Genomic DNA, 16,438 nt, shown 5'->3' on the forward strand with positions numbered 1-16,438 from the left:
ACTTGTTGGCATTGACCAATGGCAGAATAAACCCAGGGTTAAAGCTAGGACCACAGGCAGAAGCAGGAGCTGAGGGTGCAGCTCCATGCCCTGCTTCAAGTCTTTGATCCCTGGAAAAACTGGACCTGTACTGGTACAGAGCACATTTCTCTGGATGGTTTGGTTTTGTTTAGAAGACAGGGTCTCTTGCAGCCAAAGCTAGCCGCAAACTTACTATGTAGCTGAGGATGAACCTTGAAATCATCCTCTTGCCTCCTCTCGTAAGTGCTGGGATTACAGGGTTCCACCATCATGCCCACTTTATTCAGTGCTGCTGGATCCTAGGCCCCAAGTGTGCTGGGCAAATACTACAACCATGGAGGTAGCCCCAGCCCCTCACTGGGTGATTTTATCTTGAAAGGCAGTTTGCTTCTCACTGGAGTTGAGGTGGGAGTGTCAGCTTCCCTCTCCTCTGTATCCCAACTCTTCCTTTGTGAATGAAACGCCAGCCTGGGCACTTGGTTTTTATTCTGAGTGCTGGCTCATCAGCTGCAGGCTTCTAGACATCTGTCCTTTGATGTTACGGAGTCTGAGCAAAGCCCTGGCACTTGCTTGTGCTGCTTGGAGCAATCCTCTGGCACTCCACCACGCGGGAGGGATCCTGCTTGTCTCATCAAGCCAACAGCTGCTTTTTGCATTGTGCCATTTTTGTTTTCCTTCTCTTCCTCAGACCCACACAGCTTCAGGTGGACAAAGCTGCTGCCCCCTTAGCCCCCATCCATTTCCACGGTACAGACCCTAGACACATGGGTTTGAGAAACCATATCTCGAAGCAGAAGATTTAGGTGACTTGGCTCGTTGTCCAGGTGTAGAATTAACAAACTGTGTCTGGGTTTAAATTAAAGTACAAAGTCCTAGTTAGGGCAAAAGGCACAGCTGGAAAGTGTTTGGGGGCATGTTCTGCCGTGTCTTCCATGTATGTCCAACTCTAGAGGCTGTACAGTTCCAATCACTAGGCAGTGAGCCCTCTAGTAAGAGGTTGCCTCATGAAGTCTTTGTGACCTGGGGGAAGGGTGGCGGTGAAGGAAGCAGGTCCTATCTCTTCCATACCGTAAGGCTTACGAAATGATGGGTGGGTGGGCGTGCTTTGAGAGATTGATTTTGGTGTGTTTTTTGGAGTTTGGTACGTAGGCCTGTGAGGATAGCTCTATCTCTGAAGTGCCTACTTTGCAAGCTAAGGGCTGTCCCTAAGCTCTTGTAAAAATGCCAGGCATTTTCTTGTTGATTTGATTGGTATTTTCAAGAAAGGGTTTTTCAGTGTAGCCCTGGCAGTACTGGAACTTGCTGTGTAGACCAAGGTGGCCCCAAACTCGGATTCACCCCGCTGCCTCCTGAGTGGTGTGATTAAAGGCATTTCCACACACTTGTGTCATCCATTGATAGAGGCAGGCCAATCCCTTGGACTCAGTGGCCAGCCAGGCCTGTGGGAGACCCTGGCCGAAAACAAGAAGGTGGATGTCCACTAAGGAACTACTGCAGGCTAAGGTATTGTCTCGAGTTCAGAGCCAGTCTGGGCTGCAGAGTAAAATCCTGTGTCAAAAGAAAAGGAGAGCTAGACAAATGGCTCAGCCATTAAGACCTCTCCCAGCACTTAGGAGGCAGAGGCAGGTGGATCTCTGAGTTTGAGGCCAGCCTGGTAATGAGTTTCAGGAGATGGTGAGACCCTGTCTTAAAAACAGCTAGGGATGTTACACAGAGTAACCCTGTCTTGGAAAACCAAAACCAAAAAGAAAGAATTTGGAGGTTGCAAAGAAAAGCCAGGTTTGTGTCTTGGTCACATGATGAGGGGATTCTGGGGTTAATTGTGTCCTCAGCAATTGGGAGAGCGGCATGGCAGGAGCAGGAGCCACAGCACTGTGGCTTGCAGGGCAAATCAGAGAAGCCCGGCAAGCCAGCAGCTTGCTGCAGCCCCCTCCCTCTTTTTTCCAGGTCCAGCTGTGGGAGAAGCATTACAACACGTGATTCCCACCCTCAGGACCTGTCTCCAGCCCACCACAGACCCGCACATGCGCCTGAAGCTCTTCTCCATCCTGTCCACGATGCTGCTGAGGCCTAAGGACACTGTCGACTCTCAGGGGTAGGTCAGTCCTCAGGACTATGTAGAGCTCACATGAGTGTTGGATGGGTCCCCCGTCTTCCCATGCTGCCCTGGGCAGGGCCCCCAAGGGCTAAGGTGCAAGCTTCTTGGTGGTCTGTATCCATAGCATCCTCCCTGCTAGGTAAACAGTGGGCTTGGTGAGTGCACCACAGAGACACAGACAGTAAATCAAAGTCACTGTAGGGGAGTCATTAAAATTCCATTGAGTGAGAAAGTTTTAGGGCACATTAACTATTAATGGCTTCTGTATCGGCTGTTCTGGTTTAAAAGCCTTTTGGTACCTTTCAGACCTGACTGAATTAGCATTGATGGTGAAGGCTTAGGGGTCGCTTTCTGTTATCTCAGAGGCAGCATTGCAGCCTAAGAGCCTCCAATTTTATGGCTTTGAAGTAAAGGAAAAGTCGAACAAAGAGCTTAGCAAAGAACAGGCTCTGGGTGAGTGGGGAGCAACCCACGTCCAGAAGCTCATCCTGGGAGTGTGGTGGAGGATATAGAAAGTCAGAACTGCTCTGGAAGAAGACCACACACACATTGGGGGGGGGGGCTTAAAAATACTGCCTTCATTCGTTGGGCAGAATATAAGATTAAAGCCATGCTGGGACCTCCCAAGCCTTACCACCCATGGCAGCCTTGGATCTTGAACATGCAGACCTGAGCACTTTGGCCCCGGGTAGAGGTGGAGACACTGCTCCCATCTCCCCCAAACAAACCTAATATCACAAAGTGTGGTCAGCAACTCTATGAAGTTCTTGTGACTTGGTCATTCTAACCTTTCCCCTTCAAATGCACTCGTAGTGTGGGGCTGACTGCCAGCCTCTCACACTGCAGGAAATTCTATTTCCTGCTATCTGCAAAAACCTCAGGGCTGAAAAGGGACCATAAAAAGGTATTAATGAGCATCTTGGCAGCAGGCCACTGAGCAGGCATATACACAGGATTAAGTGAGTGCGTGGCAGCCTGGGCTGCCACTGGGCTGTGGCCCTCTCCACATGCAGCCCAGTGTACTGAGGAACAACAGCCGCCCCTGACCCACAAGCACAGCTGCCAGGTTTGGGCCAGGTTCCCAAAGGCGATGAAGTAAGTCTGGAGAATCCAATTATGCAGATAAGTTACTGAGAAAATTGCTACTGTTTGGGTAGGAATGGTTTGAAAAGGACATTGTCTTAGATTTCTATTGCCATGATGAAACACCATGACCAAAAGAAATTTGAGGAGAAATTTATTCCGCTTACACTTTAAGGTAACAATTCATCAATCACTGAGGGAAGTCATATCAGGAACCTGGAGGTAGGAGCTGCTGCAGAGGCCATAGAGGGTGCTGCTTACCGGCTTGCACCTCATGGCTTTCTCAGCCTGCTTTCTAATAGCACCCAGGACCACCAGCCCAGGGATGGCACCACACACAATAGGCTGGGTCCTCCCCCATCAACCACTAATTAAGAAAATGCCTTACAGGTTTGCCTACAGCCAGACCTTATGGAGGCAGTTTTTCAATCGTGGTCCCTTTCTCTCAGCTGACTCTAGTTTGTATCAAGTTGACACAAAACTAGTCAGCATGAATATCATTTGGTTTTGACTTGCAATTTACAAAATGATAGAGTAAAAGGTTATTTAGGCAGGGTTCAATCTGGCAATGCAAGCCCCTGCTAGGGGTTAGAGTTCCCTACCTAGGGAAGGCCATGTAGAAATACATAGATTAAGACAAAGCTAGCCAATAAGAAGCCCTAGCCATTGGCCAACAGTTGAATGATTAATAGCGTCTGTGTGTTTCTTTGGGGCTGAAGGGACAGCAGGAGGCAGAACAAGAAACTCCAGCAACAAATTGGTCCCCATAAGCTCATAGGGGGTGAGGTAGGTGGGAGGTGTAGTCTTGTTGAAGGAAGTGTGTCACTTTGGAGGCAGGCTTTGAGGTCTCTTTTGCTCAAGCTTTGCTCAATGTCACAGTCTACTTCCTGTTGCCTTCCGATCAAGACATAGCTAGCCATGTCTGCCTGCAGGCCACCATGCTCCCTGCCATGATAATGATGGACTAAACCTCTGAAACTGTAAGCCACCACCACAATGAAAGATTTTCCTTTATAAGAGTTGCCATGGTCATGGTGTCTCTTCACAGCAATAGAATGCCTAACTGGGACAACCTTGGTTGATTGTGTACAAGCAAGACCATCCTAGTTAACTTAAGTTGGTGCTCTTTGGCCTTGGGTCTTCTCATGTGCCGCTCACCTGGCCTCCCTAAACATCAGTCTAGTTCTGTGTCCTTCAGAGTAGTCCGTGTGTCCTTCCTCACTTGACCCTCTTGTTCCAGACAGTTCCATGGCTACTTGGAGATGGTAGTGAATGACATCCTGGCCCCCAACCTGCAGTGGCATGCAGGGAGGACGGCTGCAGCCATCCGGACGGCTGCCATATCCTGTCTGTGGGCACTCACCAGCAGTGACGTCCTATTGGCCAAGCAGGTAAGAATGGCTATGGCCATCCATCTCAGTTGTTTGTCCATCAGGCGCCATGAGACTGTGCCGAGCTGTGTCTTTAAAGTAGCAGTGGGGAAAACTCTAAAGGAGGCTGAGACCTGGGGGACCAGCTCGAGGCAGGGCCTAGGTTTCAATGAAAAACCATTTTCAGCTGGGAGTTGATCTTACAAAGATCTGGAGACATTTCCGATTGCTTGTTTTGTCCAGGGTCTTCAAAATCAAGTGTACTTTACAGCTGCATTGAATTGTGATGTGACTCTGACTGGCCATGACTTGGTGCTCCCAACACGTGGCTTGTGGCTATTGTATTGGACAGTGCTGATGTTGGGGGTTAGCAACAGATCTCAGACTTACAACCTGGGTTTGAGTCGTGACCCTCCACTTATTTCTCTATACTCTGGTTATCTGTCTAAAATATTCCTTTTACTCTTAATGGCTAGCATGAAGAATAATGGGATTTTCCAAGGAAAGCCTCAGCACCATGTCTGACACACTGGGAGCTGGACATGTCCGTGTGCCGAGCATTGTTATATAATTTACATGGTTAACACTTAGGCAGCTTTAGAGTCAGGGCTAAGGAAATGACATGCCATCATGAGCACCTGAGTTTGGATCTCCAGCATCCATGTTTAAAAAAACAAAACAAAAAAAACAGGCGGGCTGGAGAGATGGCTCAGAGGTTAAGAGCACTAGCTGCTCTTCCAGAGGTTCTGAGTTCAATTCCCAGCAATCACATGATGGTTCACAACCATCTGTAACGAGATCTGGTACTCTCTTCTGGCGTGTAGGCAGAACACCATATACTTAATAATAAATAAATAAAATATTAAAAACAAAAACAGGCGTCTCATGGGTCCGTAACCCTGGCACTAGAAGAGCAGAGACAGACCCTAGAGCTCACTGACAGCCAGTCAATGCCAGTTGGTGAGCTCTGGTTTTAGTGAGAGATCCTGTGATCCTGTGTCAATATAAACAGTAGAGGCTCGAGAGATGGTTCAGTGTTTCAGAGCCCTTCTGCTCTTAAGGAGACCAAAGTTGGATTTCTAGCACCCATGTCTGGTGATTCACAACCGTCTCGAACTCTGGGGATCTGACACCTTCTTCTGGACTCTGAAGGCGTGCACGTGGTACACATACAGACAAGCAGACACACACACACACACACACACACACACACACACACACAGGGTGGGGGAGGGGTTGGGGGAGAGAGATGGAGAGTGATAGTGGAAAATGCCTGGTGTTGATTCCTAGCCTCCATAAGTACATGTACACATTTATTATGGCTGCTACAACTGAACACATAATGTATCATGTATTGTGTAGCATGTATTATTAAAGATTGGTGCCAAAGCAAGTTCTCCATCTGATACTGGTTCAGTGGTTTTCTTCTAAGTCAGTTCTATTGAATTATCTTCACAAAATTACAAGCTTAGGATTGGGGGTGTCCCTGTCAGTTTCTAGCAACACAGACAAAATAGCTGGGGGTGGCAGGCCAGACCTGCCCTGCTGTTAGTGTGACTAGTGAAGTGAATCAGAAGACTATGGAACTATAGAGAACAGATGCTTCTGCTTCTGCTTCTGCTTCTGCCCAAGAAATGTGCCTTTGCAATCCCAGAACTGACAGGCCTCTCTGTCAGCCGCTCACAGTGTGCGAACGCCACCTGCTGGCAGCAGAAAGTTATCTCATTCTCACATGCTGCACTCCATATGGGTAGGTAGAGTTTGAGAACTTCATCTGGCCAAATTAAAACAGAAATGGTTAAGATGATCTAAAATTCAGAGTCAAGATCTGGACTAGAGAACACTGGCTCTTAGAGGATGAAGTTTTTCTGATCCTACATCAGCAAAGGAACAATTAAAACTGCAGACAATGCCAGGCGTTGGTGGTGCACGCCATTAATCCCAGCACTCAGGAGGCAGAGGCAGGTGGATCTATGTGAGTTCGAGGCCAGCTTGGTCCACAAAGTGAGTGCCAGGTCTCGAAAAAACAAAAGCTGCAGGCAAAACCACTTTGTCCTGTGATCCCACCCCTCCTGCCATGGATGCCCTCCCCAGGGGACTCTGGCCTGCTTCTTCCACTTCCACACGGGGTGCCCTAGCCAGTCAGTCCCCGCCATTATCCCTCGGCCTGCTCTCTTTATTTATTTGCCTTTATTTCACTGTGAAAAGGTCCATTTCCAGGGACCCTCCTGCTTACCTAGAAAGTGGCCCAGAAGCATGACTGCCCCCCGCAGATCCACTAGGTGGCAGCACAGTCATTACTGCCACCAGGTCCTCACTCCAGAGCCTGCTGCTACACTGCCTGTCCCTGGGGGTGCCTTCCTTCTTCAGCTGGGACCCCAGAGGAGAGGCCTGCAGCTCATCTCGCATACATATACCCTCCCCATCCCTTTCACCTCCTTAGTAAAGGTAATGCCTTCCCAGTGACCACAGGAGCTGTTTACCACCCAGGCTGTTTACAGACCCATTAGCTTCCTTTCACTGACTCATGCCTCCCCCATTCTCTTGTCCTATAAAACCTTCTGTGTGCATCTAAGTGTATTTCTATCTCCCAGACCTGTCCCCTATTACATGCTAGGCAAATGTTCTAAAGCTGAGTCACACACCCCCAACCACCACCACCACCACTGGGGGATTCTAGGCAGGTGCTCTACCATGGAGTCACACCCCAACCCCTTACTGGGGGGTTTTAAGCAAGTGCTCTGTGGCTAATTTATGCTCCTAACCCTGCTTTTACTTTTTAATTTTGGGACATGGTCTAAGATTCCTCAGCTGGATTTGAACTTCCTCTATAGCCGAAGCAGACTTTGAACTATGAATCTTCTGCCTCGGCTTCCAGTGCTAGCTAGGATTTGACAGGGCTGCTGCCACTTTGCCCAGCTTTTCCTACTTTGAAAACAAAACAAAATTCCCTGTCACACCCTGCAGCTCCCATCATCTCCTGCCTCGTCTCTCCACGGCTCCCCTTCAAGAACTGCCACTTCACATTGTACTTTAGTAGGGCAAAGGGTTCTTTTGTTTTAGCTGTGTGTGTGTATGTATGTATGTATATGTCTGTGTGTGTGTGTTCATGACAGAAGCCAACTTCTGAGTATCTGTCCTGGCTAGTTTTATGTCATCTTAACACAAGCTAAGGTTCTCAAGAGGGAAACCACAACTGAGAAAATGCTTTCATGAGATTTGGCTGTTAGCAGGCAAGCCTGGGAGGCATTTTTTAAATCTGTGATTGGTATGGGAGGGTCAGCCCACTATAGTTTGGAATACCCTGGGCTGCTGGTCCTGGATTCTGTAGGAAAGCAGGTAGAGCGAGCCAGTAAGCAGTCTTCCTCCATGACCTCCATGTATTAGCGCCTGCCTCCAGGTTCCCTTCAGGTTTCAGTTCAGGATGGTGATTCAGGACAAGCCAAATAAACCCTTTCCTTCTCAAGTTGTTTTGAGTATGGTGTTTCATCACAGCAATAGTAACCCTAACTTAGACAACATCAGAAGTCATACCTCCCATGCTGCCCACTGTGTTTTTTGAAGCAGGGCCTCTTACTGGCCTAGCAAGTAAGCAAGGCTGGCTAACCATCAGACCACAGTGATTCTGGTGTTTCACTTCCCTAGCACTGGTGTTGGGGGTTGAACTGAGATCCTGATAAGCACTTTACTATCTGAGCCATCTCTTCAGCCCCTCATGGGTTTTCAGTTGGTTGATTGGTTGGTTGGTTTTCCCCTAGAGATGTTTTTCTGTAGGCACAGGCTGTCCTCGAACTCACTGTACAGCTGAGTCTTCCCTTAAAGTGCTGGGATTACAGATGAGCTGAATTGTCTATACTTGACATGGTCTGCTTGTCTTGCATGGCCTGGCCTATTCTCCAGCATTCTCAGCCAATAATAAATAATTCAAGGGCCAGCAAGGTGACTCAGCAGATAAAGGCATTTGCCAGCAAGCCTGATAGCCAGAGTTTGATGCTCTGAACCTATATTGTGAAGGGAGAAAACTGATTCTTGCAAGTTGTTCTCTTGACATGTCCTCCATGTGTGCATGCCTACATACATACCCACATAAAATAAACAAAGCTTTCACTGAAAAACAAAAGCAAATGCTTCGCAGTGGTGGCACATGCCTTTATTCCCAGCACTTGGAAGGCAGAGGCAGGAAGATCTCTAAGTTCAAGGCCAGCCTGGTCTACAGAATGAGTTCCAGGATAGCAGGACCACACAGGAAAAAAACCTGTCTTGAAAAAAAAGATTCAAGTCTACTTGTAGGTAAAATTTGGCACAGCATTGCTAGCTGCATTGTGTTGCAGACAGGCGTGCCTAGCAGAGAGCACTGACAGTTGTGACAGCATGGTAGCCCCAGATGTCCTCTCACCCATTTGTGACTTGCAGGTCCAAGAGGCACAGGAGACCCTGATGCCGCAGGTGCTGGCCACTCTAGAGGATGACTCCCAGACCACACGCCTGGTCTCCTGCCGCATCATTAGCACATTTCTCAAGAACTCAGGGGATACCATGGAGCCAGAGAAATTCCTCAGGGTCTATCCTGGTAAGACACTGGGGGTTGGGGGGTATAAAAAGTTATTTAGTAACTTCTTTTGTAGTCAGACATAGAAAATACTCCTGATTGAGTTGATGCTGGATATCCGTATACCACAGTGACAAATGAACCACCTCCTTGCACTGAAAGCAAGGAGAACCACTCTGAGCATTATTGGATATGGGTCCAGGACCTGTTTCTAGGACCACTAGGGTGTAGCCCATAAGGTTGAGAGACCCTCCTCAGAGCAGGAATTGTGTCCAGGCTCCCAGCCAAAAAGATAAAATAAAAAAAACATTCAATAGTATGGAATAAATCTTCTGCCTTCCATGTGCTAGATAAAGCAGTCTGCATAGAACCAGGCTGGTGGGACATGATGGGGACAGTCTTATCATCTGTCTAGAACCAGCCTACGCACCAAATAAATTATAGACAGATAATGAGGATGTCACAGCCAACAAGCTCCCAGATGGTAGCCAAAAACAGGAGGAGGTCTGGGGTATCCTTTAGGAGCTGACCAGGGACAGTGCTAGGCAAAACACTGGGCACAAGAGGAACCAATCGATACCCCCGAGAAGAACTGTGAGTGTGAGGGAACAGTCACCAGGCAGAACAGTGGATGTGAGAGAACATGGAAAAAACTGGTGCAGGTGACTGATTCAAGGTTAGCTTGCTAATACGGCTCCCAAAAATTGAACTGAGGACGTTGTAATAGGTGGTGGATGGTCTTCAGGGCAGAAACACTATAGAGGGTTGAGGGACAAACTCCTTATAGTCCTTACTTAAAATGGTTTAATGTTGTCAAAAAACTAAAATAATAACATCCTTTAGAAGCAAGTTAAACCCTGGCCATTCTTACACACTCCTCTTATCCTAGCACTTGAGAGGTAGAGACAGAGGGAATTATTGCAGATCTTAGGCCAACCTGAAACTAGCCAGGTCTATACAGTGCGACCCTGTCTCAAAACAAGTAAGAAAGCCAGGTGTGATGACACACAGCTGTTTTCCCAGCACTTTGGAGTGGAGGCAAGAGGATCAAGTGTTTGAGGCCAACCTTAGCTACATGAACCCCCATCTTAAAAAAGGAAAACAAAAAGTCCTAGGCTAGGCATGGTAGCACACACCTTTAATTCCAGCACTTAGGAGGCAGAAGCAAGCAGATCTCTGAGTTCAAGGTCAGCCTGGTCTACATAGCAAGTTCTGGGCCAGCCAGGGCTAGCTAGTGAGGTCATCTTTTAAATAAAAAGTCTCCCGAGTACATGATGAACTCTGAGATGACTGAAAGAGAAATAAATGAATTGAAGGCCTTTGGCTCCCTAAACACAGCCCCTGGGAGGAGAAATCAAGGCATATTCTCTGAGGAAGGATGCTGAGGGTGGCTCCAAAAGAGATGAGTTGAAGGCAAACTCAGATTCTCAAGCCTACAAATAAAATGCTGAGATAGGAGAAGCCTCTACAGAAACCCACAGCTGCAGGCCTCACCACTGTCCTCTCACATGCTTTTCTCATTGTTTGGTTTTATTATTATAAGTGTTTTCATTTCCACATTGGACACACCTCCCCCAGTTACAGCAAACACAGCTCCTCAGCGTGTTGCTCCTTCTCAGTGTACAGGAGACTGTTGGAAGGATGTCTCAGGATGGGTACAGGTACACCCAGAGCCAACTTTGAACAGGGGACAGGTCCCAGCCTAAAGCGTCAGTTCTACCAGAGTTGCTCACAAAGAGCACTATCAGCTGCCACCAGCCCATTCACCCTCATAAGTTAGCCCCAGTGAAAGTCAGCTCTGCGTAATTCCAACATTGGTCAGGGTGCACTCAGGCCTGGGATGGGTGAGTCCTTGTGCTCGGGTTTTGTGCCTCGGCCAGCCTTGCACTCTAGAGTCCCATTCAGTTTCCTCTGTCAGTCTAAGGTGTGGTGGTCTCTCCTGTGCCTGTCCAAAGTATGCGAGCAGGACTTCCCACTGGGTTTCTAAAAATCTTATAGCCAGAGCCCACCATGCTGGGAGGTCCTGGGTATCCCCCGTGAGTCAGTGAGTCATTCCAGCAGGTTATCCCCCATGAGTCATTCCAGTCCCAATGCTCCTAGCAGGAGGCCTTGCATTCTGTGTGTGTAGTGATCTTTTCTTACCTTCAGAGCTATCCTGCTCATGAGCTTTCAGATACAGATGAGAGCAGCCTGCCCTGGCCAACTCTTGCTGTTACCCCACTTGCCCATTCTCCTGAAACTTTGTGCTGTAGAAGTAGGTTCCAGAAACTGCTTTTTGCCACCTTTGGTTATTGAGATATGTTTAGCCCAGAATGTCAAGTGTAACTGGGCTTCAGACTTACAACAATCCTCCTGCCTCAGTTTCCCAAGTGCTGGTATTGCAGCTGTATGTTCACATCTGTTCCAGAGAGGATTTTTTGTTTTGTTTTATTTTCCAGGTGGTGGGGAAAGCCTAAGTTTAATGAAACTCTTACCCATTATTTTAGAAGTTTCTGCCTGTCAGAAAGGATAGATCTGTTATTGACAGCAGACAACCTGGTCAAGGAAATCCCACAGAGACAAACCAAGGCTGGCACAGTTGTCATGTTGGCCTCAGGCTCTTCAGTCTGCAGCAGTTGTGAGGAAGTCTCTGCCCCGTGTCAGCTGATAGTCTGGTGTGCATCTGAGTCTTGGAGGTCTCAGGGCTGTAGGGACTAAACAGCTTCAGGAAGTAATGCTCCATCCGTTGAAGATGCTCACTGCTGGAGAGTCTCCCTTTGAGGGTTGGGTTCTCCGGCTCCTAGAGCAAAGGTCATCCACATTTGCAGGTTAAAAGCCCTGCCATACAGGTGTGTGTCTGTGAGTTTGAGGCCAGCCTGGTCTATAGTGCTAGTTCCAGGACAGCCAAGGCTGTTTGTTACACAGAGAAACCCTGTCTTGAAAAAAGAACAACAACATAAAAAGCCCTGCCATAAATTTGCCTGCCTGGCCTGTCTCACCTGTCCCCTCCCCACAGAACTCCTGAAGCGCCTAGATGATGTCTCCAACGACGTGAGGATGGCAGCTGCTTCTGCCTTGCTCACCTGGCTGAAGTGTGTGCAGAGCTCTGATGGCAAATCTGCCTATCAGAGCAGCGTTCAGTTCTTGTACAGGGAGCTGCTGGTCCATCTGGATGACCCTGAAAGTGCCATCCAGGACACAGTCCTAGGTGAGCTCTCCAGGGCCCTCGGGGTGCAGCTGCCTCTGGGTTCTGGTACCTTGAGTTACTGAAATAGAAATTAGTTGAGACCAGATGTGAGTGTATGAATGTTTTCCTGTGTGTGTGTGTGTGTGTGTGTGTGTGTGTGTGTGTGTGTGTGTGTGTGTGTATGCATCACATGCATGAAAGTGAACGTACCCATGGAGTCCAGAAGAGGGCATTGGATCTCCTTGAGTTTGAGTTACACGTGGTTGTGAGCCGCTATGAGATACTGAAAATCAAATCCAGGTCCACTGGAAGAGCAGCCAGTACTTCTGAGCCATCTCTCCAGCCACCATTTTTTTTTTTAATATTTGTAGTTATCTGGGGGGGGAGGGTGTGTGCCACGGTACCATGTGCATGGAGATAGAAGACAACTTGCATTAGATTGACCTCTCCCTCTGGCAGGTGGATTCCAGGGTGGAACTCAGGATGTCAGACTAGGCAGCAGGCATCTTTATAGCCTCCCAAATAAAAATAAACAAGTAAATAAATAAAAATGAGGTGGAGAATAGTAGAGAAAGACACTCCAGCACTGACCTCTGACCTTCATATGCATGCACACGCATACATACATATATGCTATACATATACACACGTGCCTACAGACCAACAAAAAACAAGAATAAAAATATTGAGAATACTTTTACAAATGGCTTAGCATGGTACAGGACACTTTGTGGACACTGCAGTTTTAGAAGGAAGGAGAATGGGATAGTCTTTTGGTGGGGGGAAAGAAGCAAACACTGTAGACTGTGATGCTTCCAAATAGTCCCTACACTGCTACATGGGGGAGCATGAGACCTCACCCTCCACCCTCTGAACAATGCCCAGGGCTTCAGGAAGGAAGGTGGTTTTCAGCCCCATGGGATCTATCCAGCAACTCTAAGGAAAGCTGCCAGCTCTGTACAGCATGAGGTGGGCTCCCAGCCACCTGCAGCTGGACTGAGGGTTCTGTGCTCTCTTCTAGAAGTCCTCAAGGAGGGTAGTGTCCTGTTCCCAGATGTGCTGGTCCGGGAGACTGAGGCCGTCGTCCACAAACACCGTTCATCTGCCTACTGTGAGCAGCTGTTGCAGCACATGCAAGCCATGGCCGCTGCTCGGTGACCATGTGCAGCAGCCACTGACGGGCCCCGACTCTCTGAAGTACCGCGTGGGTGGCATGGAGACTATGCATTTAAGGCAGCCGTGTCCACAGCCCAGGCATCCTTGGGACCCCCACAACCACCAGATGGTGCTTTGAGCAGCAGCTTCCCTTTCCTAAGCAGGTTCTGAGATTTTGTAACATGCCTACTATAAACAGAGGCCTCAAAAAGCTACAATTAAAGTTAAGTGCCCTATTCTTGCCAGCTTCCCAACTAGCTGCTTGAATATAATGTTTTTAAGGCTCCCTCACAAGCCCCAAGAGGTCCTGGCCTGTTTCCATGCTCACCAAGGATGCTCTTGATGTTGCAGGAAAGCCAAAGCAATTGTAGAAACAGCCATCCTTTGGGCTTTGTCACCCTAGGTTGAAGAGAATGCCTGGTCTTGACTCACTGATGAAGTTTCTCTATGTAGCCTTGGCTGTCCTGGAGCTTGCTCTTAAACTCACAGAGATCCGCCTGCCTCTGCCTCCCGAGTGCTGGGATTAATGGCATGGGCTGCTACCCCCTGACTTCTCCTGATTTTAAATACACTGGAATTTGCGATGTGGGTGCACTTTCCTTGCATTTCTGTTTCCCAGTATTAGTGATGTCCACAGACAAAGGATAAACTAGGAAACCAGACCTCATCCCTACCACTCGCTTACAGCAGTCAGTAGATAGTCATCCCCCATGTCTTTTCCACCAAGTGCCTAAAATGTTTTTAAGTGGATGTTTACCAGCAGTCAATATTTTTGTTAAGACAATGGGGAGAGGCATTTCCAACAAATCTTAACATTTCTGCTTTGCCGTTTGTGGAATTAAATTATTTATTATAGTTGTTTTGTGTTGACATCTTTGTGATTTGACAGATTACCCTACATTGTTGGAGACAGCTCCTGTCTCCATGTATCAGCCTCAGGGTGACCCAGCCTGAGGGACACTGGCCATGGTCTCCGTGGCCCCTCTGGTGTCAGTTACCACTGCCTATGATGTGAGTTCTGACACAGGTAGCTGGGGTGCCAACAAGACTGGGCCATCACCAGTGTTAAAGGCTCCCTAGCATGGCCCTGAGTGGGGCTGGGCATCCAGGTGGGTGAAGGCTGGCCTCAGAGTGCCTGGCCCAGTGACTACAGCCTACAGCTACTTTTCTGTCCATCTCCATTGTCCTTGCTGCCTGGGGCTCCATCCTCAGTTGAGAACTGACAAAAGTACTCTGCTGTTCCTTGAAGGGTCTTACCACCCACCCATCTCCCTGTGACCAGAAACAGCATTAGCATCACATGGACACGAGTTAGCAGTTCATGACAGAGGTCCAGCCAGACCCACCTGAACCATCATGAGCACAAAGCATTTTTTTGTTTTGTTTTTGTTTTTTGAAACAGGGTTTCTCTGTAACTTTGGAGCCTGTCCTGGAACTCACCTTGTAGACCAGACTGACTTTTCGAACTCACAGAGATCTGCCTGTCTCTGCCTCCTGAGTGCTAGGATTAAAGGCATGTGCCACCACTGCCCAGCAAAACACAATTTTATTTATCTATTTATTTGTTTGTTATTGTTTTGGTTTTTTGAGACAGTTTTTTTGTTTTGTTTTTGTTTTGATTTTTTGGGGGGACTTTCGAGACAGGGTTTCTCTGTGGCTTTGGAGGCTCTCCTGGAACTAGCTCTGTAGACCAGGCTGGTCTTGAACTCACAGAGATCCGCCTGCCTCTGTCTCCTGAGTGCTGGGACTAAAGGTGTACACCACCACTGCCCAGCCTCTGTATAGTTTCTTTGGAGCCTGTCCTGAAACTTGCTCTGTAGACCAGGCTAGCCTTAAACTCAGAGATCCCTCTGCCTCTGCCACCTGGCTGAGCTTTTTTTTTTTTTTTTTTTTTTTTTTTTGGTTTTTTTGAGACAGGGTTTCTCTGTATTGTTTTGGAGGCTGTCCTGGAACTCACTCTGTAGACCAAGCTAGCCCCGAACTCCCAGATTGCCTCTGCCTCCCGAGTGCTGGGATTAAAGGTGTGTGCCACCAACACCCGGCTCACCTTTTTTTTAATATTTTTTTTTATTTCACGTGCATTAGTGTGAGAGTGTCCGATCCCCTGGAACTGGAGTTACAGTTGTGACCTGCCATGTGGGTGCTGGGAATTGAACCCAGGCCCTTTGGAAGAGCAACCAAAGTTCTTAACCAATGAACCATCTCTCCAGCCCCCAATTATTCACCTTTTGATTTTAATTATTACCTTCGTTTATTTGTTGGAGAGTGCACATGGGCTACAGTGTACATATGGAAGTTTGACCTAAAGCAGTTCATTCTCTTCCTTCTACCATGTTCGTCCTGGGGATTGAACTCGGGTTGACAGCAAACACCAGGCATTTTATTTTATTATTCATTACTGAGTACAGAACTCAAAACTGCTGCTCAGTGTAAGATTCTAGGCAGGTGCTCTATCACTGAGCTACGCCCCCAGCCCCTCACTTATTTAAAGTGGGGGCTTTACTGCTGAGTCACTCTCTACAGCTCAGCATCTTTGCAAAGGGATCTAGGGTAAGTATTTTAGGCTTCATGGACCTTCCTGTTCAGCTGTTGCTGGTGGTGTGGGCATGTTTCCCATTGCTGCAAACAGAATGGCTGGGTTTGGATTCTGGAGGGAGAGTTCCGGAGTGATTGGTTGGCTGCTTTATTGATCTGAAGTGGGCAATTGGCTGAGTATAGGTGGGCACACATACAATGGAACCCCCGCCAGCATGAACACATCAGAAGCCTGTTCTCTCCATCATGGATCTGGGGTGAGCACTTTATCTATCCGCTGAGCCATCCTGCCAGCTGCCTCCTTCTGGAGAGAAAATGAAATTGGAGCAGACACCTCCCTGGGGTGGAGGTGGGAAAATAAGGACAAGAGCCCACTTCCTTCTGAAAACCGAAAAGAAAGCCTAGTCAGCCACATGTAAACAAATGAGCCTCTTTGGTTTGGTTTGGTTTAGTTTTGTAGA

At 48.0% G+C, this 16,438-nt stretch overlaps 1 protein-coding gene across 1 annotated transcript in view; it reads left to right on the forward strand.

The window, feature by feature from the left end:
- Positions 1–14,297, forward strand: part of Dnaaf5 (dynein axonemal assembly factor 5) — a 34,928-nt gene extending 20,631 nt beyond the window's left edge. The window contains exons 9-13 of the mRNA XM_005080000.4: positions 1,969–2,116; positions 4,443–4,593; positions 8,986–9,142; positions 12,117–12,308; positions 13,309–14,297. Coding sequence (XP_005080057.1) covers positions 1,969–2,116; positions 4,443–4,593; positions 8,986–9,142; positions 12,117–12,308; positions 13,309–13,445 — 785 coding nt within the window. The 3' untranslated portion in view covers positions 13,446–14,297. The remainder of the gene's footprint in view (positions 1–1,968; positions 2,117–4,442; positions 4,594–8,985; positions 9,143–12,116; positions 12,309–13,308) is intronic.
- Positions 14,298–16,438: the final 2,141 nt, after the last annotated feature.

This window comes from Mesocricetus auratus, unplaced genomic scaffold (genome assembly GCF_017639785.1).
Source record: "Mesocricetus auratus isolate SY011 unplaced genomic scaffold, BCM_Maur_2.0 Super-Scaffold_100008, whole genome shotgun sequence".
Lineage (NCBI taxonomy): Eukaryota > Metazoa > Chordata > Mammalia > Rodentia > Cricetidae > Mesocricetus > Mesocricetus auratus.